Genomic DNA, 24,543 nt, shown 5'->3' with positions numbered 1-24,543 from the left:
GTTAATTTTTCCCCTTCATGAAGATAGACTTTGTTCTTTGGAGTAATGTCAGTTTAAACTAATCAAAAGGGTAACTGAAGATGTTTTTCGGTCCAACTGAACCCATCATCAGTGCAACCTCCTGACATTTACCTTCTAGTCTTGGAGAGAGATCCTCATCAAAATAGGGGGAGCTTACATCCCAGCAAAGAAACTTGTAGGGCATGCTTGCTATTAATTGACAGTATTTTGTTTGATTCCTATTTCATCATTGAGAATAAAGGACCATCAGATACGAATAATATTTTGCATTGCAATTTGAGTGAGGGCATCCTTTTCAGTGTCCCATTTACAAATTCTGCCATACTTTTGTACTGTTGCATCGAAATTTCTCATGGCAAATGTTTTTATTAGGTATTACGAGAGCGTATGGGGGTCAAGACTATTTTAGGCCTGACTGCATCTGCCACCGGACCAACAATTGAAAGCATAGTGACTCACCTTGGAATAAATGATGGTCTAAGTGGTGTCATCAGGGACATTCCTCTGCCAGATAACTTGATTCTTTCCGTGTCAAGAGATGAAAATCGAGACTCAGCTTTGCTGAAACTGCTGCAAGGACCTCGATTTTCTTCTTTTGATTGCATTGTTGTGTACTGCACGCGGAGAGAGGAGTGTGAAAGACTAGCTGCTTTTCTGAGAACAACTCTGAGAGTATGTATTTTTTCTATCAGTTTATTTCTACCATAAGTAATATTGATCATTTCCTTTTTATTTTTAAAACATACATGAAGCCACTTTTATAGTGCAGCCTCGCGCTCTGCGACGCCCAATCGCCATTGCCTCCTATCCTCTCAGAGATCATCAGGCAATTGGCGCCTTCTGATCTCCTCCCTCCCTTCTGATCTCCCCCCTTCGATCTCCCTCCCTTCTGATCTCCTCCCTTCCTCCCTGTCCCCAACCTTTCACAGGACGTCCAGTACGTCCATGCCATCGCCTTCCGGGAGGAACCCAATCGAAAACCTGCTTGGGCAACCAATCACCTGCCATCCTTCGCACATGTCCATACCAGACCAACTACTAGGACCTGATATTGTGCACGATGATCCTTTTTAGTTATGTACTTTAATGTCAGGCCTTCTTACATTTGCAATGGGCATTAGGATATCTCAGGATCATTTCTAGAGATGAAAAAATTGCCCCCCAGAAATTTTGAGTTGCAAAATAAGACTTAAGCATCTGTTGAAACTTTAAAAAATTTATAAACCTTAAAACTGGTAACTTTTTTCAAAAAAGAAAATTCCAACGACTTACTCGCATTTATTTGTTTGGTTTCAAGGTATCACTTGGACACTTCTCCATACAAAATAGACAACTTTCAGTCTCTTATGTTAGGTAGCATCTTTGTCGACCTACTCTCTCAATGTTTTATTTCAATTATTATAAATGATTTGGTGGTATGGAGTGAAAATTGTTTTCATTCCATTTGCGCCCATCTAATCCATTTCCATCATCTAATTGACTTTTTACGAATTTGTACGTACGCAATAAGTCAGGGAGATGATAAATTTTTTACCCACTCGCATGTACAAATTATTACCTCTGTCAGATACATTTCACACGCTTAGAACATAGCTAATGATGGTTGTTCAGAGCGTCAGAAAAGCCTTCGACAAGAGTGATACATTATAGCTGCATGTGTGTCAAAAAATTTTCAACTTTCTGTGAGTTGTTGTGCAAGTCGGATTTATGTCTCCTAATATCAAAACAGATAAAGCAGCTATCACTTGTCTGTTCCTCGACTGTATAGTTGACAGTGTGCTTATGCACAGAGAATGTACAATCAGCAGTGGGCCATTGCCAACTGTCCATTTAGCCTGGGAATGTCATTGATTGTACAGTCGGACTGTACGTGTGATAGCTTCTTAAGGCAAACTGTTCTCCCTCCATTGTATTCATTGGCTCGAAGGTGAAGAAATCTGTAAAAAATCCAGAGGATTTTATCACATACCATTGTCTTGAAAATTCTCATTAACATTTCTTCTTTAACTGAACAATTCTTCATTAATTCTTTAAGACTCTTCTTTATTTGTTTGCTTAGGACATTCCAAAACCTGCTCACATCAAAAAGAGCAGTTTATCATGGACTGCTGAAGCATACCATGCTGGTCTGAGCTCTGGTAGGAGGAAGCAAGTACAAAATGGTTTCATGAAAGGTAAATTTTCTTCAATGAATTGTTTACTCACTTGAATCATAGACCCTTGGACAAGGTTCGAATTTTAGCATTCTGGTACATGGTTCCTCTTCAAAATTTCACGTTGAGGATGACTTGCACGGCAAAAATTCCAACCAAGATATTTTGGGTTTTATTCAGCATTGGTCGCGAATAATTTGAATTTCTGCTCACATATAAAATCAGAGTCTTCTTCAATTAAATCGCGCACTGCAACGGTTTTGACAGGCTTCTCAATGAGCAGTGTGCCTTCTCTACCCTGTGTCCTCCAAAGTGTAAACAGTGTGCAACAACAGCTGAGATAAAGCGTCGGGTTTAGGACTCGAGGTTGTCATATTATCATACTGAAAAGACTGTCACGGTAACTCTTAGTGTGCAATTTAACTCATGTAGATCATGGTCTTATTTCAATGAATGGGAAATTTGAATTTATGCATCAAAATACATTAATATCTTTGTTAGGAGTTACTTTCAGTGATTTTTGTCGTACAAAGCTTGTTCTCCTCGAAATTTTATTGCGATAACTTATATCATAATGCTTAAATTTACTCCTCGTCTATTGGTTCACTGGTAATTGTGAAGCATATCTTAGTACATACATTCTGCCTTCCTTGATATGATGGATCACAATTTTCAGTTTAACATTTTTCAGGGAAGTACTTCATCACCGAAGTGGGTCAAAAATTTTGGTTTTGTGCCTTTGTTAGGGAACACTTAAACTAGTCACTCGGGCAGTCCACATTGATTGACTCATTTTATGTTTGTGTAGCTTGATGTTTTATCACAAAGTATTCTTAAAACAGTACTCAACCAATGAAATATTGTCAACTTGCGTTTTCTTTGTCCAGGGAATGTGAGGATTGTTGTCGCCACAGTTGCCTTTGGTATGGGTATCAATAAAAGTAATATTCGTGGTATTATTCACTACAACATGCCAGCCAGGTGCGAAAACTATGTTCAAGAAGTCGGGCGCGCTGGCCGTGATGGTTTGCCTGCCCACTGCCACTTGTTCCTTTCATCTGAGGTAAATAGCCTATCTTCCATAATACCTGATTTTAAAGAAAGTGCTATTAATGTCAATCTCATTGGTCCTTTATCGTTATAAGAAATTGAAGAGTTATTTTATGGTACACTGGCTTTGTGCTTCAAGTAGTTTTTGCAAAGAAAAGAAATAGAACTGCTGTTTATCAATATTGCCAATTATTACATAGATTTCATAATATGTAAATAAACCTCTGAAATTGACAGATTAAGCCCCCAAAAAGACAGTCTGAAAATCAGGTTGTAGCAACAGGAAGCATTGACAGCGGAAGCAGTGAAGGCTAAAGTAGAAGGTGATGCTTTTATAAAAAAGAGGAAAAGAGGAAAGGTACGCTAATCTTGTCTATCTCTTGGATAATCATACGCTGTGTTGGGAAAAAATAAACAACGTCAAAATCATTGGATGTGACCAACTTTCATGACCATTTTCTTAATGTAACTTCTATTCTAAACATCAAGTTGGTTTGAACTTTAGTTCAATATATTGAAGTCTAGAAGAAAATATAAAATTTTGATCTGTAAAATTTTAAGCGCATTTTATGAAAACTCAAATTTTTTTATTTTTTGATGTCTCTTTATTCCGCAAAAAAACCTCTACTTCTCAGTAACTTCATTCATTGAAAGATAATTAATTGAAGCTTGATTTTAATTTAAAGGGTCAAGATTTGAATGAACTACGTAGACATATCTATGCAAACTCAATCGCACGGCATACTCTAAGGAGGCTTTTGGAGAAAGTGTTTGTGCCATGTAAGTGTCCTGCAGAATTATCTGCCAACAACTCAGGGCAAAGCATAAAATCCTGCAAGAGACACGAAAGAGCAATCGACATTGATGAGATTGTTGCTCAATTAGATGTTCCGTCAGAAAATATAATGACGCTCCTGTGCTACCTAGAAGCTCATCCCAAGAAATGGATCGATATTCTTCCGCAGTCTTACACAATGTGCAAAGTTAGTGTCTATGGTGGAGAAATGCAACTTAGAAAAGCTTGCAAAACGGTAAGAATGAACGAATATTTTGATTTTTTAATTTATAAGTTAACAATTTTAATTATTTCAGAAGGTCTAAAGTTTAACCTTCTAGGATATTTCATTTCATCAACTCTCTTCTGCTCAAAATTTAGATAATACGTTTTTCTTGATTATTTTCCTAAATTTATTTGAGCTGCCTCACAGTAGAGTATATGAGAGCTATCTATTGACTGTGATTAAAGTGGGTTCCAGTATATGAGAGTACGTTTTTTATGCTTGATGCAATTATGTTATATTTTATAGCCTCCCTTGTCTCTGGCATTTTTACTGCACACACAAGTTATGCAAAATTATCACGCTCTTTTCAAAAAAAATTCTCCTGTAAAAAGTGCTGCTTATCTTTAATAATGCCCTAGTCAGTAGTTTCCTTTTCAATTAATGGAAAGGCAGCATTTCTATCAGCAATTGGACCTTGTTACAAAAGATGAAGTTTTTAGATAATCATGTAGGGTGAAAACCAAGCTGGACAAGCGAGAGGATAATGTATTTTGTAATGTTTCTTAGTTGCAGTGGTCAGAACAAAAAACTTTTGGACTTTCATCTTCTTTAACTCTGAATCCTTTGGTTTTTTTTCCATTCTTTCAGTGTCCGCCATTAGCTGTTGCTGTTGCAGAAGAGAGAAAGAAGAAAAACTCCAACCTGAGAAGTTTTGAGTTTCCAGTTGTCTCTCTTGCAGCTTCTATTGGCTGGGATAGTGGTATTGTTAAACGCTCTCTGAGCAATGTAATGTGGACAGAAGGTAAGATTTTTATTTTAAATAGCAGAGGTCTTTGAATGAAACTACCTTCTCTGTCTTCCATACTAATGTACTTTCCTTCTTTGAAAATCATCTGATCATTCCTTAAAAATAAGCTCTTTTCCTAAAATTATAATATAAGCCAATACAAGTGGTCGCTATCAAATATTTATATACATATTTTCTTATGGAGATGAGAGACTGTCGGTATGTGTGTGTGACAGTCGATTAGACAGAGTTGATGATTTTGCCATGTGCAATAAAATTAATATAAAAGTGAAATTCTCATTTTACAGGGAAAAAGTTCATCCAAAAAGCAGTATTTCTCCATGGGGGAATATTTTTCCTTCCGTGATGAGAACTTCAGTTTTGTACTGAATTTATCACACATGGCAAAATCATCGACTCCATCTTTTTGAGACTGTAATGTGGGGGGGGGGGATTGCTTCTGTCATTGTAAGAGCCTACCTCTTTAACTAATCAAACTCTACCTGCACAGAAATAGAACAAGTATACTATCAGGGTTGCCTTTTTGTGTGGGGACCACAAGGCTCCAGGCATGGGCAACCTTGCTGATGTGATTTCTCCCTATCTATGCTTGGAGAGTTTAACTAGGTCTAGAGGTGGACTCTCACCATAACACAGGCAATCCCTTCACTAGAGCCTCAACTTAGAGAGCCTTTTTTTGAGCTTGGGAGCTTGTTCCTGAAAAAACCAATGGCATCTTCAAGTTTCTCGCCAAATTCTGCATCAGGCAATGTTCTTAAATCGCGAATCCATGCGATTTGCAAGAGCTCTATTTTTTTATTAGCGAGCGACTTTGTCCATTGGTTTTTACTTCAATGAAAAGTAGCTTAGTCCACCGTCTATCATGTCAATATTTTGCTCTCATGTTGAGGCAAAATATTATGTTAAAAATCTGGTGAACTTACTTTTTTATACCCTGGTTGGTTGATTTCTGGATTTTTTTCCTTTTTTTTTTCAACTTCTTGCTCTTCACTAACTCCATATGATTTTCGCAGTGAATGGAAAATCAAAGAAATCTGGTATCAACATTGAATTCACAAACTTAGGTTTCCGAGTATTAGCACCTGGAAACTTACCGCCAAATGAGTTGGATGAAGCATTGGACAGCTTACACAAGCAAGTAGAATTCCATGAGCAGACTTCACTGAAACAGCTGCAGTTCCTATTCAACTGTCTAACTGAGTGAGTTTCTCTTTCTTCTAAAGTTTCCAATTTTAAAAAGTAATTTTAGAGCCTTTAAGAGTTGGTACATCAAGACCCAAAAGGGAACTTTTTACACAATTTTTAGTGTACTTAAGTAAGCCATGTTGGCTTATTTTCACATTGCATTATCTTTTGAAATCTGGAACTGTCAACAGTTTCGTCTTAAAATTTCCATAAAATACTCAGTTTTTGGGAATAATGTTTTGAGCATTCAAGAAATTTTCATAGCCTTAAGTTACAAATGACACACAAAATTTTCTTTTTGTCAAATACTGCACCACTCTTTTGCATCTACAGGCTTAAAGGCTCTGTGACTATTTGTAAAACAGATTTTATTAATGTTTTATCATTAGGATTGCATTCAGTTGTAGGAAATAAGCTAGATTTTAGTGTTTTTATCCAAACCATGCAATTTCCTCTTTACTTTAAAAAATATTAAGTATAAGTAATTCATGAAAGTTATGCAATCATTTTCCTTGGAAATTTACAACTCTTTTTACTGAAAAACAAAAACAGTTCGCTAATTCTAGGCATTTTTTCAGATAGAGCTAAAGATGCATGAGTTTTAAAACTCTGTAATCAAGCTGGATTCCCTCCATTAAAATTTGATTCATTTATCTGTTAAGAAAATTGCAATTATTTCTCTTGAATAACTATTTTGGAAAAAAAGTCAATAATTTTGACCAATAGGTACCTACCTACAGAGACATACAGAAATCTAGAATAAGAGGATGCTAACTCCAAAATTTTTTGTTTTACAGAGTTTGCTTCAAATCCTCAGAGGATTGCCTTGAGGAGGTCGACATGGAGAAAAGTGAAATCTTGAAGAAAAATATCAGGGCCTACTTTGCTGACGATTCAGCAACAACACACTCAATCGAAAAAATTGTTGCGGTAAGCACAATTGACTCAACATTGATTTTTTATAGATTGACCTCGGTGATTTTTTTTTCAATGTTATTGCAGAATGGGGTATTTTTTCTCAGGGGAGAAATAAATGAGACTTCAGTATTGAACCTAAGTTCTAACGAAGCTTATAAACTTTCTTAGTTGCATAGCTGAGGATGAAAGTCATTTGATCCTCTTCATCATGACTTAAAAGGTTTGACATATAAATTGTTGGTTAATGCTGCCATTTGAAAGATATTCTTGGGCAAGAATGGATCACGCCCAATACTTATATGACTGTTACAATTTATTGGACCATTTCTGTGCCGTTAGTGTTTTTGAAGTCTTGCACTTCTCTTATCACTGTGATCATAAGCATCTAAAACAATTGAATCAGCCTAAAAACGACCTTAGATCACAAAATGAGCTAAAATTAGTCCTAGAAGCAATTTTTTTCAAGTAAACTTCAGTTTTTGGTGATTAGAAACATTGATGAATGCCAAAATGTTACCAGATTTATTTTTTACCTGGTTTAAAATTTTGATGAGGGAACAAAGATTATGGTTCCTAATTTTTTTGTAATCCTTTTTAATGGCCTCTTTAAAAAAAAAAATAAATTCAAAGAGAAGATGAAGAACGAAAATAGCTTAAAAATATTACGAATACTTTACTTGCCATACTTAATGCTTTGTAGAACTACATAACGACAGTGAAACTGCAAAAAAGGGTGTGTCAATAGTGGTTTCTAAATCTCCGCTCCTATTTAATTTTTGAAAGGAGACTAAACCATTATCATGGCTTAAAATTTTCAGAGAATATTCTTCAGATGAAGAAGAAAAATTACTACTGTTTTCAAAAAATGACTTGAGTAGTTTTCTATTCAGATAATAAAATCATAGGAAGTCTGCATTGTTGCAAATCGAGATTCGCAGTTTCTCTGTCCATACATTTTTAGTGAGTGTAGGTTTTTTCAAATCATTTCTTTTGTTTCAGACTGGTTTGAATAATCAAGCACAAGTCTTAGGAGACATAAGAAGCCTAGTCGAGACTCATCGCGACTCGATGTTTACTGGTCTTGCCATTGCAAGAATATTCCATGGAATCAGCAGCCCTAACTATCCAGCCATTGTGTGGGGTCGAACCAGATTTTGGAGAGCACATTTGCTCGAAGATTTCAAGTCATTAGTGCAAATTGCCACAATTGAATTAATTAAGTTTAGGTAGTTTTCAATTTCTGCGTGTTTGTTTGTTGGTTTGTTCTGTTTTATAGTATTTTTACATCAGTTAAAATTAGAAATTTATACTATTATAAAGTTGTTTTGGTGTACCGTCTCTCCTGCGATAGAGATGATTGTTATTAACTTTCTTTTGTACTTGCATCCATTCTATTTACCAATTTTCTCTTTGATCAATTTTTTAGATTATTTTTAGCTTTGATAATATATGAATCAACTTTCATGAATTTAATATTTTTTTCAATTCTTCATAACTTCAGTTGTTGAGTTCAACAAATTAAGTAACGCCGTTTGTCTAAGTTTAATTCATGTTGTTTGTGGTCATAACTTGACAATTTTCAGCCCTCAACAGTGTAAATTAAAACTCTAGATGGTTTTTCTTCAAAACAGTACGTTTGGAGTAGCAAATTTTTAGTAGGAGGGACTCTCATTTTATTTTAATTCTTGGTTTTTTTTTCTTTCTCTTCCTTCTTAGGAGGAAATGGGGTCTACAAAATATTCATGAAATTCCACTCCATGATCCTTTTCACTGTGGGTTTTCACAAATCAATAGACGAAGTGCAAAACCACGTATTTCCAGAGTGGTGTTACACAATTTCTGCTCTTATTTGATTTATTCGAAGAGAAACGAACCAACTACCAACTTATTGCTTGAAATTTTTACAGAATATTCTCCTGGCAGAGAAAAAATATCAAGGAAATTCTCAATAAATAATGTGAAGTAGTTTTCCAAAGAAACAATTAAGTATGACACGAAGTCTGCAACGTCTCACTATCAAAGATATAAGGTCCCACATTTCAGCCATCAATATTCTAAAAAAAAAAAAATAAATAAAAAAAAATTGGAAGCTAGCAAAACTACTTTCCTTGTAAAAGGGACAAACACCCAAAAATTGAAGTTGAGCCTCCATCAAATCTGAGGCGTGTGCCAATAAACTAGATAAATGCCACAGATCCAAAGTTAAAATTGAAAGAAACTAATTGAGGCAAAAGAGGTGGAGCAAGCTGGAGCCGCTGTAGCTATTCTATGGCACAGCAGATCGCAGAACAGATTTTACTTTTGACTGTCATTTAATTCTGACGATCAACTTGCCCCAATTCGTTTTTTTCTTCTTATTTTTTCTTTTTCTTTCTTTTTTTTTTTTTGAGTGAGTCCTGTTTATGTCAGTTTATGGATACTGGAAAAACCATAGTTTGAAACAAAACTCCGAATTTAATTTATTAAAAGCTATAATTATTGATTTTCAAGAAGGAGAATCAAATTCTTTCATTCTTCACAGGAATTTTTGCAAAACTCTCATTGCAAAATTTTAAATGCCACAAAAAAGAAACAGACAAGAACTTAAAACTATATCATTAAAAAAGGAAGGAAAAAAAATTAAATTACCTAAAATTGGTGGTAAAAATTTTAAGAGAAAAAAAGTCTCTGAAATACAATTTGCTTGTTTGAAAAATGCATATCCACTATAGTGGATAATGTAAAAATTATTTTTGGAGATTATTTACTAATTCTTCTCATTGTGTGAACAACGTGTGAGTTGCGCTGATAATAGAATTGTATTTTTATGGTTTAAGCTTAAAGTTTAGCAAAAAATGAAATGATCTGTCCAAATGCCTTGTTTCCACATCCAATATTAATGGAGGTATCACTCTCCATGCAACACAGTGTGTGACATCATCCGCTGCGTCAGTGCATTGTTTTAATGAATCAATCAAATCATATTAATGAAATCAAGGTGGAAGATGTAGTACACACACACCGCTGTGGTGGATTATTTCATACGTCCTGTATTTTAAAGGATGACGTTGTGTGTGCAAGAATGATGTTAACATTAGACATGGAAACTTGATGTTTGAACGGAGTTTATTATTTATTGCTGATCAATAATCTGAAAAAATCAAAACACAATTTTGTGACTACCATAACAGATCCATTCTGACTACCCTTGTCACATATGAAGGATGAAAAGGTAACCTGAAATACGTTTCAGTTAATAAGAAAAAGAAAAGAAACGAAAAAGATCTTGACGATTTCAGAGGTTTCCTTGAACTTCAAGGAAAAAAATTAAAAATGATAAGGTCAAAGTGTCTTGTTTACTTTAAGACATTGACTTAAGGAAATTGGGCATGTCAAAATTTAAAATTTCAAACATAACATACAATGACATGTAACAAATTGTGTGATAAGTCTTCAATTAGTCTCCTTTTAACACTGAATCACATTGATCAACTCAACTGTAGAAATACATCAATGATCTGTCCATCTGAAAACATTGGTGCAGAATTGATTTATAAATGCAAGGAGGCCAGAATTTTTTTCAGAGTACTATACACCAAAAGAAGTAATAGTTTCAAAATTTTTTAACAAATCATTTCCAACTAGAATTAAGCACTAATTACAGACATTAGATCCTGCTAATTGTTTTGACAATTGAAAATTCAATGTTAAGACACAATTGAATTTGAATGAGTGGCACCATAGAGGTTCAAAATTTAAAATATAGTTCAGGCCCTGTTCTATCACCACTTGATACGTTTTAAACGTTTCATTCCATTTTACAGGTAATGTTCCGCCAGAGCCAAAGATGACCTTCACGCAATGAAACATAGAGGTCAAGCTTTAAAATCTCTTGAAACAGCATTTTAAATTTTTCTCTATCAGGAGATTAAATTTGTCAAGAAGAGGTAGAACTGGGCCTTGGTTGATTAACACTTTAATCAACGCACATTGATCAACACGTCGACTTCCACAGGATCATGCCTCAAGCTTACTAATCGTCTAACGAAAGTAGGGATCAAAACATTTTTTTCTCACTGAATCTTAGCCATCTCACTGTTCCCTGATGCTGATTTTGTCACAAAACGTGAGAATTAAGGCTCCATCTACACAAATGAACCCATTCAGCTAGCCACCACCGTTTGGCATAGTTTAGTAGCACAAGCTTACGGGTGATGTTGTTCACATACAGTTCGCCTGAAGTAACTTGAAATGATCAAAACTACGGATTCAGAGAATAATTCAACAAAACTATGATAACATAAAGATGTGCGTTAGCACAGTTAGCGACGAACAGTTCAGCAAACAAAGTTTAAATTCGTTAAAATGTTTCATGAAACAAGGCCTGCTGATGTTCATCTAAGACGATGGAGCCCATTACGTCTCAGTGACCATCTCAGGGTGGGTGGCTTTAGGCAAATACATAGAATCGGTAAAACTCTACTATCGTATTTTGCCATGATGACCAGCCTGGAGATGCAAAAAGCTCTTTTGCTAACTGCTGTGGTTGTCAACGTGTAAAAATCAATTGGAAAAAAAAAAAAAACATGAAAAGACAAAACTTGTGTGATGATTGGAGAGAGAAATAAGAATTTAAAAAAAGAAGCAATACCAATCCACACAGGTCAGTCACTACACATCTTTTTGAGATCCACACGATTACATAGGATCCGCTAAAGGGCTTGGGCTGGATTTATTCAAATAGGAGTTAGTAGGAGAATCATTGAAAATCAATTTGATCATCAGTGAGAAGCCAGAGGGACCCCCGCTCCACTGCAGCAAGTATGATGTAGAATTTGCGTCTCCCATGAGAAATGCATCGCATTTTAACTTCCCAGTCCACTGCTAATACACAGAAGGATCTCAAAACTCATCCACAGGAATGACTGAACTGTCTGGACTGGTCTAAAATGGAAGTCTTAAGCAGATCAGTTGGCCATAGGCTGGATCCTTAGCACCAGAAAATGAAATCAAACCGTCACGAGTTAAAACTGGCATAGTTCACTCTCATCAAGAGGTATAAAAAGAAGAAACCCTCCATTTCATGGCATAGTTTTCTGTGAGTCAAAATTAAGAGTCCTTGCTAATTTCAGGACTCATTCAGCAATCCAAATTGTGAACCTTTCGTTAGGGAGCTTCAAGAACTAGATATTCTAGAAAGTAAGCTGGAGCTGTAAGTGTTAAATGATAGAAAAGTCAAGAGAAAGCACTCAGAGATCTACGTACTGGTAAACAGAAAAAACAACCAAATTATTTTAAGTACATAATCCTCATTTTTCTCAGACTGATTTCTACTTATGTATTTCCTCTTAACGTTCTTGTACACCCACAAACTTGTATCATAATGTAAATTATACAGAGTAAGGGTCTGTGTAAGATTTCCAAGGAAATTAAATCGCTACTTCTACTGAATTTTAGCTAAAAAAGATTTCATCTGGATTGTTTTGTTCACTACATGAACATTCCGCCAAAAAACCGTAAGTTCCTGGGCGATTACTCTTGGAATTAGAGGCGAGTGAATCTAATACTCAGATTTTCGAGTGAACTCAAAATGTTTCATTTTCATCTTTCTGGCAAGATAGGAACAAATAGAAAGTCACTGGATCTGTCTTCATGCAAAGTGTACCCTTGAAGAGTATGAACTAAGATCCAACATTTTGGGCATTGCGGCTATTTCCAGCTGTTCTGGATTTGATGTTCTTAATTTCTTCTTCTCCCAAGACTTTTAAAACATAACTGGGAGTGTAATCAGGCAGGACTACAGGGGTTTCTAGGAGTTTTGCAACACGTTCCGCTGCTGAAATACGTTTTTCTGCTACCACCTCTTGATTCTTTTTATTGGACGCTTTTTCATCTTTTGAGACAGTGTCCTTCTTGAGCCTATCGTTTTTCGGCTAGAAAAAAAAAAAGGCGAAGATTACAAATGTGAAGTGACATGTATTTCAGAACTGACAGGGATCTATCAGATGAACACTGGAGCTTGTGTTCTTCAATAAGCATAAGGAAATATGCATTATACCTCTTACATCCACTGCTGTGCTCACAGAACTCTTTTTGAATGCGAAGTCACAAGGGAACATTTACTGAGGAAAAATGAGTTTTTTCTTAAACTTTTATTGATATTTAAGTTTTACCTGCATATATTCTAAAAACTACCAAAATTAAAGCAAAAATAACATATTCAGCCATTGTAGATCAGTTTTTTGTGTCTTTCATATAGTTGACATTATGGAGCGAGTGGTATTGCACAGCATGTGAGTCTTTTTCTCCATATCATCGCGCCTCTGACGTGAGGACGTACCTCATTTTCTACATGAACCCTGTTTTATACATAAATCTATGCTCCCTGGAGCTCATACAGAAATAGAGATACGTCCTTGCGTGAAAGGAGCGACGTTATGATGCCTTAGTGGAAGGAGACAAAATCAATAAAAAAATTAACTTACCGGCGATGAGGCAGAACTAGTAGCAGATGACTGATCAGTCTTTTCTAGCCCCTTCTTCTCCAGAGAAAACGTTAACTTTGGGCGGAAAGACTGGTTGGATGGAGGTTTATACTGATAGTAGGGTTTTGCGATTAATTTTTCAGCATCATCACTATCAGGGTTCAACTCGGGGATTACTGGTGGGGGGGCAGAAAATATCTTTGCTGTTATTTCATCTGAGAGTAGGTCCGGAGGTCCTGAAGAAAGAACTCCTGGAATGGCTGGAGGCGGCTTTGATAAATCAATGCATGTTGGTAAATTTATTTCTATTTGCTCTTCTTCTAATGGCACTTCTGCTTCTGGCTCACGCAACAGGCAGGATTGAACACTTTCCGGACCATGTTGATTAACATCTGGTGATTTTGAAGGCTGAGGTTCTTGAAGAGGAATTGCAGGGAGATAATCTGAAGTTTGTTTTATGCTATTTTGCCAACTGTCAATTTGAGGTTGCAAGATTTGAGGCTGATTGTCACCAGCCGACGGCTGAGAGCACCCTTTGATGGCTCTTCCTACAGGAGATGGCTGAAGCGGTGGCTCCAGCTTTTCTTGAAGGGCAGCATCTCTAGCTCTTTTCAACCTGTCATTTAACGCACTATTCACTCTCGCTTGGATTCTGTCTGTTGCGTGAGCTACAAGTTCATTCTGGAAAGCTAAAAGAGACTCACTGTCTGGTTGAGGTTGTCGTCCATTCACCTGCTGTTGTTGCGGGGGCTGAACGTTCCAGTTGGGCTGTGAGCTTTGTTGTACCGCTTGACCTGCCAGTTGCCTCATTTCAACCATTTGCGCTGTCCACTGATCTTCTTGAGGCTCACTAGCAGTCTGCTTGGACACAGATCTACTTTCTTGTAGGTAATGATTTTGAGATGGATCAACCGACCGAGTATCATACTCGGTGTCTGAATACAAGTCTGGTTCCATAGAAGGATGAGATCGTGGAATGTTGAGATTAGGTCTGACTTCAATGCGACTAGAGTAATTTTGCATTAATTCTTCATTATGACGATTGTTATCTGTCCCTTTCATAGGATTGCGCCCAACAGAACTGTTGTATTCTACAAATCCACTTTGTTTCATAGCCTCTAGGCGTTGATAATCAATTTGGCTGCGTGGTTCTGCATAGCTTTGTTGCGCATTAGAAGCATGGGGTGCCAAAATGGCCTGCTCTCTACATCTCCTAATCCTGTCATTCATATCAGCGGTTATGGGCTGATTGACTGACGACATATTCTCCATGCTAGTTACTTGTTGCGGGGCATTCATCTCAGCATAATGGTTTTTAACATATTGGGGCTGTGATACACTTTGCGGATGAATATTTGGCACTGGCTGCTGCCTAGAAATGATTCTTTCACCATATTCTTGCTGGATTGTATTATGCGACAAGGGTGCACGCTGATGTGAATCAATTATTTCACCATATTCATGATCAATGTTGCGAGACTCAGGTATTTGATGGGACAAATACCTTTGAGGCTGTTGAACTGGCTGCCGAGCAGTGATGGGTTCACTATACTGGCGTTGACTTAAGTTTTGGGGTTCAGATGCGTGATGACGAGTGTTGACCATTTCAGCATAGTCTACCTGATTATTGTTCCGCGGTTGTAGGGCTTGCTGGCGAACGATCATCTCATTGTATTCTGGATGGCTCATACTCATGGACCGTGCAGGTACCTGACGAGCACAATTTGCCTCATATTGTTGTTGCGTCATGCTTTGGGGTTGGCGTGCACTCATTTCAGCATACTGGTGATGGCTGACATTCCTTGAATTTGGTAATTGTTGGTGCAAACTATTCGCTTCTGGATATGAGTGCTGGTGCGAGTTGAGAGACTGAGAATTGATTGCTATTTGATGACGAGCATTGATTTTCTCAGCATACTGTCTTTCATTGACAGGCACTTGTGTTGGTGTGTTTGTTTCTGCGTACTGATATTGAGCCACCATTTGTGCTGAAGCGCTCCCAGCAGTAGTTCGTCTATCGGGAGGAGTCTGATACATCTTGGAAAATTGTGCCTGCATTTCATCTAGCTCAAGGCTTGAGACCTGTTGTGCTCTTGCTTTCGCCATCTTGGCTTGAAAATAGGCATAGGCATCGTCAGGTCTCCCAGTGTTCAATGCACTATTTTGACGAGAACCACCACTGGATAAAGTCTGTTGGTTAATGACAGGCTGTCTGTCGTAAGTAGGAGGATTTACAATCCGGCGGTGCGAGGGAGGCTGCTCAAAGGATGCATCGTTTGAATACGGCCCTCCAGCATTAGAACTATACTGCTCATTGGGATAAATATTTTGAGCCCGTTGGATTTCTGGAGCCCACTCATTGTCATTGATTTGGGACTGAGTCCTGAAAAATCTCTCTTGCGGCTCCCTTCTGGGCGGCTCTGCTGGAATTCTTTGAGTGCCGATGTACTGAGGGGTAGCATTAACGGTTGGTGGACGATCTTCGTAATAATTCAAAGAATCATCTTCTTTCCAGTACTGGGTCCTGGTGGGCTCTTCTCTGTATACTTTCTGATTTACAAGTGACTGCTCGCTGGCTTCCCAACCATCGTCGCTTTCTGCGCGGTAGACCTTACTCAAATCTTCAACTTTTTGCAATGGTTCATAGGATGGAGCTTTAGAGTTTGGGTAGTATGCGGAGTTTTGTGGCGCTTGAGGATCATCATAGGTTCTTTGTGAATTCAACAGTTCTGAGTTTGTAGGACTTGGGTGCTTATTGAAAGCAGAATATGGAAGCTCCTGTAATTCCTCCTCTCTTGAATCAGGCGGTAACCTCGATGCTGTGCGTTTCTCCATGAGTTTGTTTCGAAGATCGCTAGGATTTTGTGTGTTTTCATTTGGATTGGGTAAGTATCTTGTATGGCCAAAGTTGTCCTCATCAACAATGTAGCTGTCGTTAGGAGCACCAGTTTGGGCTGTGGGCAAAAATAAAACGGTTCATTACAAAAAAAGATTCAAGGGAAAGTAACTTAGAAAAAAAATGAATGAAAAAGGAAGCTTGGACTTCTCATTTTGGCATAGTGCAGGTGCTTGTAACTACAACGGTAAGTGGTAAAAACTCAAACAATTTTCAGCTCAATTAAATAATAAAATAAATTACTCAACCCCTATGGCAGATTATCCTGATAATTTTTTGATCCCAAGAACAGCAGCAAAAGGTCTTTGAAATTTTTTTTAACGATTTATGGAATAGAGAGAGAATCTGAGTTTTGGACTTTCCGACAGTTTTTATGATTCTTGAAGGGAGAAAGTGGGCAACGGTTTGTTGCAATAAAAAATTAACAGGACTATTGTGATATTCAAGACGAGATCAAACTTGCGCTGGTTTCTAGCACTAGACCACGCAATAAAAATAGAAGACACATAACTGGGAATATAACTGGACATTGTCAATAATAACCACGAGGCTGTGGTGAAAAGGCATGCCACAAAGGGGAGCAAACACGGAGCAAGAAAAACGAGAAAAAGACACATCATCAAGGCAATAATATGAGAGAAAAACCACTCATCACAACTCAGTAGCGAATCAAAAGACAAACAGGTGGCTTCAAAAGGGAACAAACCCCCCTAAAAGGGATTCTCACACCGTAGAAAAAAATTTGGGGCCTGCGAATCTTGAAAGTTTGCTTGTGCGCATGTGCCAACACACAGAAATGGAAATGGCCGGAGCGAATGAAGACAGGCAAACAGGAAATGGACAAGAGAAATGAAAAAGACAAGAATAAAGGAAAAGAGAAAAAAAAGAGTAAGATTAGAGGAACTGGGACCCACTGGGCAAACTTAGACTGCTGAGAAAAGAATTCAAATTCATCTCAATTCATGCAAAATTAAAAGAATAAATTAACGAACATTTAGGTAGCACTATTTAAACTGCCATTTTTAACTTCTGTACTCTGAAACTTTTCACTTTGCTCTCTCAGACCGAAGAGAAAAATACCTGAAAAAATAGTATACTCTGATGAATGGTTATCATTAGAATTAAAACAGAATATTTACCTCTAGGTGGAGCTTGAGGCCTCCTCCAATCTTGTACCATATCTGCGGTTTTGACTCCTGGGTTTCGGTCATCCCTGGGGCAAAGAATAATTGGTTTTTAGAGGATGAAAAGAAAAATAAGATTGAGGAAAACTTCCTTGAAAAGATGAATGAAACTTGTAAATGAAGGCTGCTTCAAATGCTGTTTATGGGACAGGTGAGTAACTTGTTAGTATGATAAAATACATCATACATATAACGTTATTCACTTTAAAATAGAGCAAGCCACTTTCAGGAATAGTAATTTAGTCCGCTTCAAAACATGTGCATTGGGAGGACCTTTCTTTGAGGTCAATTAAGTTGTGTTACGCATACTTCCTGACAGAATTTCTAACTTCCAGAACGTATTTTGAATTCAGGAAGATCTGATAAACTCTCTTATCATTGGATACCACTTGAAGTAATTTTTCTGCTAGCAAATGAATCTTGTTCTTTTCAAAACTTTGAAAGAGACCAGAAAAATGTCGAACCTGATATAATCACCAGCGCCGTCTTCACGCCAATTTCTGTCCACGTTCTTATGCTTCTCTTCTCTCCAGTCACCGTCTTGAGTTTTTATGGGTTTAGCTGGTAGCCGTTTTTCCTCACCTCTCTGAAAAATAAAGATGATTAATATGAAGAAGTTTACTCAAAAATCAATGGAATTCTTAATGTTCACCACCAATATTTTGTTGGGTACTTAAGGCTATCAGGCCAAGAAACGAGCAGAGGCATAGAAAAATGCCAGGGCTACAGACCGAAAATAATAATGGTCACTGCAACACCTTTGCTATCTCTCATTTGCTTTGATAGAGAGGGTTTCATAATTAGTTGGCAGTTGAAACTAGGTGGATAGCAGAATCAAATTTCACGACAACATGTTTAACCTTGTCCTGTAGGGTACTTTGATCACTATAACCACTCCAATTCCAGCCTTGCACAAAAAGTTTCAGTGGAAAATTTTCTCCTTGCGTAAAATCCTCTCTCTGTAGATTTTGTCTAAATGGGCAAACTCCTCCTTTGCTTTGGCATAATAGTTCAGTGGAACTCTGAACACCTAAGGATAAAAATAAAGTTTGGCTACACCAAAGGAAAGGTGATTGAGCTAAGACACTTATCCTTTGATGGTGTCTTTGCCCAGTTCACTGAAGACGATTAAGTAACAGAAGTTCACCCCAGAACACAAATTATAGCTCAACACATGATCTCCTGACACCGTCAACTTCATTTAGAAAATTAAAGTTTCCTGTAACCTCAGTATTGAATGTTTGCTGATCAGAGATCATTTACCTGATACTTAAGCTGTTTTTTCTGATTTCTCTACCAACCTTAATCCACCTCACCCTGCTTGAAATACATTTTTGCCTGACCCTACTGTAAAGGATATTACTGCCTAAGATCCCATACACACATTATGTAATACTTAACTGACACCTCAGTTCTTCTTTCTTTTTTTCAAAGCATCAAATTGGATGCATTCTTTGCCTGATATAACATGGACTCATTTACTTTATTTATTTAACTACCCTTGAAAAAAACAATAACAACAGTTGGCTTCTTACCCAATTTTCATTCAGGTTTTTCGGAGGAGGCTCCTGACGAAGTTCTTGTCGATTGTTCCTTGGCTGATAGTGCATTGAATTTGAATCAGACAAAGCATTATCCCGTTCTGGATCCGCAAGAAAACTGATAGGATCTGGTGGTGGGCCTCCAACCCTCTGCAATCAATCATAAATATTTGAGATTTTCAAGCAATTTAGGAACGTCAATATTCTACACACATGAAAATTTGTCGTCTGTAATGATGGACTGAAAACTCACAAATCTATTTCATTTCTCATCCTTTACATCCTTCATCTAAAAACGCCCAAAACGACCCCAATTAAGAAATTCAAAATGGTTGCTATCTCATACAACAGAACCAAGACCAATCCGCACAGGTTAGTCATTGCGCATCTTTTAGAAAGCTACTACCCCGCCCCGCCACAACTCAGCTGCAGCCAGTGTGACGTCACGTTGGTTGCTCCCATTGGCAATACATTGGAAACAGCCAGTTCTACGTCACTGTGCAGTAGGGTTCTAAAACTCGTCTTCAGGAATGACTGACCTATGTACTTCATTTTCTTTACGGTTCAGTAAGCAGTAGTCGACAGTGGCATGGCGTTGTTTGAAATTTATCGATTGATCGGCCATTTAAACCCATGGAAAAAGATCGATAAACTGGGTGTACGCAGCGAACATCTTGATAATCGATTCTTTACCATGGGTTTCAATGGCATAACAATCGATATATTGCAATTCACGCCACGCCACTGGTGGGCAAACAATGTGGGAAAATATTAAATTATGCGATTTACAACTATAAAGAATACTGGACACAAGGATTGAACTCCCTAGAAAATGGAATTCTAATCTACTTCATAAATAAACTTGAATACTAGATGGAAATGAAAAGACTTCAGATTAAGTCAGCAGTCCTAAAATAAGATATGCCCAGACCTAATGGCTTCATAGTCCATCATGCATGGAAAAGGAAGAAGAATACAGGTTCATCCTCAATAAAATGAAAATAATAATTAAAATCATTGTCTTAAGAGCTAGTAATGTTAGTAACTGAAAGCATCTTAGAAGAAAACCACAGATCTATCTTCCACACAATTTAATTATTATAAATATTATTTTGTTCCAAATACTGCTTTAGAGAAACATTTGGAGGAGCTTTAACATGTACCTTTAGAATGCAGCCTATGCAACTTTCAGGGTAAAAATTAAAGCCTGCCTCGAGAAACTTGCGTAAAATTTAGGCAACTTTTCATCAAATTAGATACAATATTACATGATGTTGACTGATCATGTGATTTCATGCTTCATTATTGTTCGCAAATTATTTAAAATTGTCATTACAGCAAGAAAACAGGATTTTTAATTTTACAATGAATGTAACAAAATGTTTGAACAAGTTGGGCCTAGCAATAAAAGGAGAGATTAGGATGAGGATTAATTTGGCCTGATATAGTATCAATGGGTTTTCTTGACATGCAAGGTACGGCGTAATTTTGAGACGCCATTAGCCACTGGGATCCTAACGTTATAATTGAAGATGGGATAATAAACTTTTCATTCACAAGTAAAGGTGTCATACCTAAGTTTTAAAAAACTATCATAATCATATTTTCTGGTTATAATTCAAACAGTCTCATAATTTCTTACTTAAATCCAAAAATGAGCAAAAACTTGATTTGGGGGCACATAAGCTACCAGTGGCTGATAGTTTGGCCGCCCCACCAGAGTAAATGTCAAAAAGCTCCCTCACCCCTGATGTGTTAACATACGAGTGCGGTTATTAGTTGAATCATTTTGAAATCCATGTGCTACTAAAATAGAAGCTGGAGAGAAGGTAATCAAGAAGGCTTACAAAATCAAGCAAAAGCAAAAAATAAACCACAAGAAGCATCAATATGATGGAAAAATAAAACAAGAGATGAGGGAATCAATGGATTTACAAGTCTGGGTGAAATTAAAGAAATAATGATCTAGTCAGGTATAAATTCTTATAAAATGAGCTTCTGGCAGAAGTTCAAGCTTGGAAAATAATAAAAATCAAGCACTATTCACAGCTAGATGAACCAAATGGTGAAATCAATTAAAAAATAAAAACTAGGTTGGCATTATTATTAGCGGCACTGTTACTGGCTTTACCTGATCATCAAAACGTTTTGTTCGGCCTCTACCTCGGTAAGGCATCTGTTTTGATGTTGGGTTCATTTCCTGCAGAACAATTGATAACGAAGATTAAGTGACACTTATTTTTTTTCATAGTTCGGAAGCTCAATACTATGATTACTTTAAAAAATTTTTAAGATAGCACTAAGAGTAAAAATTAACACACACTCCATTATCTCAAAATTTCGAGGCAAGGCTGCTGCGCTAGTAGAATGATTATTTAACTGTTTGAAATGCCTAAGAATAATGGAGGGGGGAATCTTCTGTAATGCGTCTGAGTTATACAGTTAAGGGAAACACTGAGTGCCCTCAGAGCCAATGCGCTTTGAGAGATGACTTTCAACTGTACTTACTTCCGGGTGCCGACTGGACTTATTGTGGCCAAACTGATAGATATGTATTTGTCTTAGGCAGAGGCGTGAACCTCTGGTGTCTTGTAAGTTTTAGTATATACTAATGACCTCTTTTGATAAAATTCTTTTTAAGTCATCCAGTTTCTGAACCTCTGATAAAATACATAATTTTGAGTACTTTTAAGGTACCAAAAAGACTATTCAGTAATGCATTACCTCTACTTCCCCAAAACTAACTCGGCTGTTCGGTTTGAGTTTCCCAGGTAACCAGTCATCAGCCACAGGTTTAAGATTTACCAACGCATCTTGTTCTGCAGCAAGTCTGATGTCTTCCTCTATTTCCTGAAGAAAATAAACCCATGAAAAATTAGTCAATGCCAAAATTCTGATACATTGTATATAGCAACTAACCTGACTAACCTGAGCAATGGTATCTCATGTGAAACACCCCTAATGGAACCAAGAAAGTCCTACTACTCAAGCGGAAAGTCCAAACTCAAAAAAATTGAAAGCATAGATTTGCCAGGACCAGTGCAACAGTGCCAAAAAAGCCTGATCTCGCAACTCACTGCAAATATTAGCCAAATCTTCCAAAGCCAAAAGTGATGACTTATCAATCTTTCTTCTTTTGGCTTAACACTGTACCAAATTGTGACCAATCTGTGAGGAAAGAACCCTGCACCTTCCTTATGGGAAACCCCCCCCCCCCCCTCCAAAGTGAGACCTGATGAAACTTTGATATGTTGCTCAGCTAGTCATTCTGATCAAAAGCTCTCATGGGCCCAAAGAGATCCCATGTGCAGTTTGCGAGATATTCGCCGTTTTATATGGGTGAATGGAGGTCCCGCCAGACAGACCTTTGAGCGGCGCCACTCATATCCTTCCCTTCTAGTCCACTCCGGTCCCTCTCCACTTTTCCGCCACCCGTACCCGAGGCTCGGACTCCGACGCTCACGAGACTTTGCTCATCGTCACTGGCCCGGGTGGTCTTCATCATCACCCAGATAAGACCACCCGGGCTGTTGGCGATTAGCAGTGCCCCGTGGGCATCGGAGTCTGAGCATCCAGTACGGATGGTGGAGAAGCGGAGAGGGGCCGGAGTGGACTGGAGGGGAGGGGTACAAGTGGCACCGCACAAAGGTCTGGCCGAAGGGATCTTCGTACGTGCATATAAAACGGCAAATATTTCGAAAATCTTTGGGCCCATGAGAGTTTTTGATCAGAATGACTAGCTGAGCGACATATCAAAGGTTTCATCAGGTTTGACTGGGGGGGGGGGGATTTTCCATAAGGATAAAGCGGGGTTCTTTTGCAATGAAATCGGGCACTTGATCATGAAATTGGACATTTTTCAAGGAGACCAATATTGGATATTCCCCGTGAGGTAAATACGCTGGAGCATAAGAAACTGTCTGCATTTGGAACTTTTTGTACCCCTGGATCAATAAACTATGTGCCTACTGAAAGAGAAATATTCTCCTAACTGGAACTTTTCCCTACTTCGGCATAGGCATTTCATTATTTGAGGAGTACTGGCAATTTTCTACAGCTATTGGATGACAGTTCAGTCGCTTGCAAATGAAAAATAAGCAACTGCCATCTTATCTGACGCGAGTTCTACTTGTTATTCTACGTCATTCCTTGTGTGGCTCTTACAGAGCTCTGATTTGCTACTTCTCTGCTGACTCCGCATCAATCAGTTGGATACTTGTGTGTGCAATAAATTCTTTGCCTGACCAGGTAACAAAGGATGACATCCAAGTCGATACCTGTTGTCTTTTTTTGATGAGCTGCTCTTTTCTCTTTATTTCTGCTATCCTCGCATCTATCAGCCGCTGCTCTTCTGCACTCTTCATCTAGAACAAATCCACACGAATATATGAATATTAAGGATTTGACAGAATTCAGTTAATGTATATTAGCGGTAGTTGAAAAACAGACTAGAGCAAGTTGCTACGAAAGTCAGATACTTAAGTACTAGTGTTAAAAGGTAAAGGTAAATTTAATGATTTACTTGACACCCACAGTTAGAGTTCGTCTGGGTAATGCTACATTTATTCAACTTAGGGTGAAAATGGATTACCGTCGGACTGGCAATACAAGGTGTCAGGCATTCAACTCATTGTAGTATCTGATGATCAGAATTCGTCCGGTTGTATTGGAAGGCAGTTAAGAAAAAATGTAAGGTGGGATTACTTCTGATTACCAATAGAAACACAACCAGGAAGTTACCGATTGTTCTTGAACACAGTTCAGAAAGCTTAGTGTAGTAAAAAAATTTAAAAGAAAGCACATAGCAGGTTTGGCATAACATAATTCAACAGACCTTCCGGTAAATGTACATTACATTACGGATTACTTTGGTACTATCTATAGATGACTCTCGATGAATGAAATGGCTCATGACGCATGCAACTTACTCTTGAATCCATTGGCTTAAGATACGTTGGACGGGTAGAGACGAAAACACAAATAATAGAACAGCAAACACAGAACGAGTGCCAGTGGCCAAAGCAGCCGAAATTGTTTCTGAAGTGAGATGAGGCCTGTCCAAATCCTACCTCAGCCTCAGTTTTACACTATGTAACACTGTGCATGAACTTAAGGACTTGCGGAGTCGGACATTAATAGCGCTAATGCCCGATTTTCCGCGGAAACAAAACTCGGTGCGAATACATGGACACAATAAAAGAAAATGAGGTGTGTTGCAGGAAAAGGGCTTTACAAAGTGCACATTAGTGCACCGCAAGGCATAGCACGTTCGAAAGCACAACGAAATTCGTCGTCCATCGGTCGGTCGGTCCCCTAGCGAAT

The 24,543-nt window shown here is 37.8% G+C and overlaps 2 protein-coding genes across 3 annotated transcripts in view; one reads left to right on the top strand and one right to left on the bottom strand.

Annotated features, from left to right (window-relative positions):
- RecQ4 (RecQ4 helicase) overlaps nt 1–10,266 on the top strand; it is an 18,977-nt gene extending 8,711 nt beyond the window's left edge. The window contains exons 8-15 of the mRNA XM_019042429.2: nt 394–693; nt 2,081–2,195; nt 3,062–3,237; nt 3,911–4,255; nt 4,874–5,027; nt 6,047–6,233; nt 7,016–7,148; nt 8,136–10,266. Of these exons, the coding sequence (XP_018897974.2) occupies nt 394–693; nt 2,081–2,195; nt 3,062–3,237; nt 3,911–4,255; nt 4,874–5,027; nt 6,047–6,233; nt 7,016–7,148; nt 8,136–8,366 (1,641 nt within the window). The 3' untranslated portion in view covers nt 8,367–10,266. The remainder of the gene's footprint in view (nt 1–393; nt 694–2,080; nt 2,196–3,061; nt 3,238–3,910; nt 4,256–4,873; nt 5,028–6,046; nt 6,234–7,015; nt 7,149–8,135) is intronic.
- LOC109031098 (uncharacterized) lies at nt 9,590–24,543 on the bottom strand. 2 transcript variants are annotated; one of them, XM_019042430.2, is made up of 9 exons: nt 24,150–24,543; nt 23,499–23,585; nt 21,946–22,071; nt 21,353–21,421; nt 19,216–19,371; nt 18,145–18,266; nt 17,636–17,709; nt 13,601–16,554; nt 9,590–13,048 (listed from the first exon to the last, which is right to left on the bottom strand). In XM_019042430.2, the coding sequence occupies exons 1-9, from the start codon at nt 24,159–24,161 to the stop codon at nt 12,797–12,799; spliced, it is 3,852 nt and encodes a 1,283-aa protein (XP_018897975.2). In that variant the 5' UTR covers nt 24,162–24,543; the 3' UTR covers nt 9,590–12,796. The 2 variants fall into 2 exon arrangements, with proteins under 2 accessions (XP_018897975.2, XP_018897976.2); XM_019042431.2 differs by lacking the exon at nt 21,353–21,421.

The sequence above is a fragment of the Bemisia tabaci genome, chromosome 3 (genome assembly GCF_918797505.1).
Source record: "Bemisia tabaci chromosome 3, PGI_BMITA_v3".
NCBI lineage: Eukaryota > Metazoa > Arthropoda > Insecta > Hemiptera > Aleyrodidae > Bemisia > Bemisia tabaci.
The sequence above is the reverse complement of the archived record's forward strand: the minus strand, read 5'-3'. Positions and strand labels throughout refer to the sequence as shown.

Excerpts from the sequence above, each read along its gene's own strand:
- LOC109031098 (XM_019042430.2), bottom strand. Across the intron at positions 22,072-23,498 it reads TCATCAAAAAAAGACAACAG|GAAATAGAGGAAGACATCAG; the intron begins GTATCGACTTGG and ends TATTTTCTTCAG. Across the intron at positions 16,555-17,635 it reads GCCTCAAGCTCCACCTAGAG|CCCAAACTGGTGCTCCTAAC; the intron begins GTAAATATTCTG and ends TTTTGCCCACAG.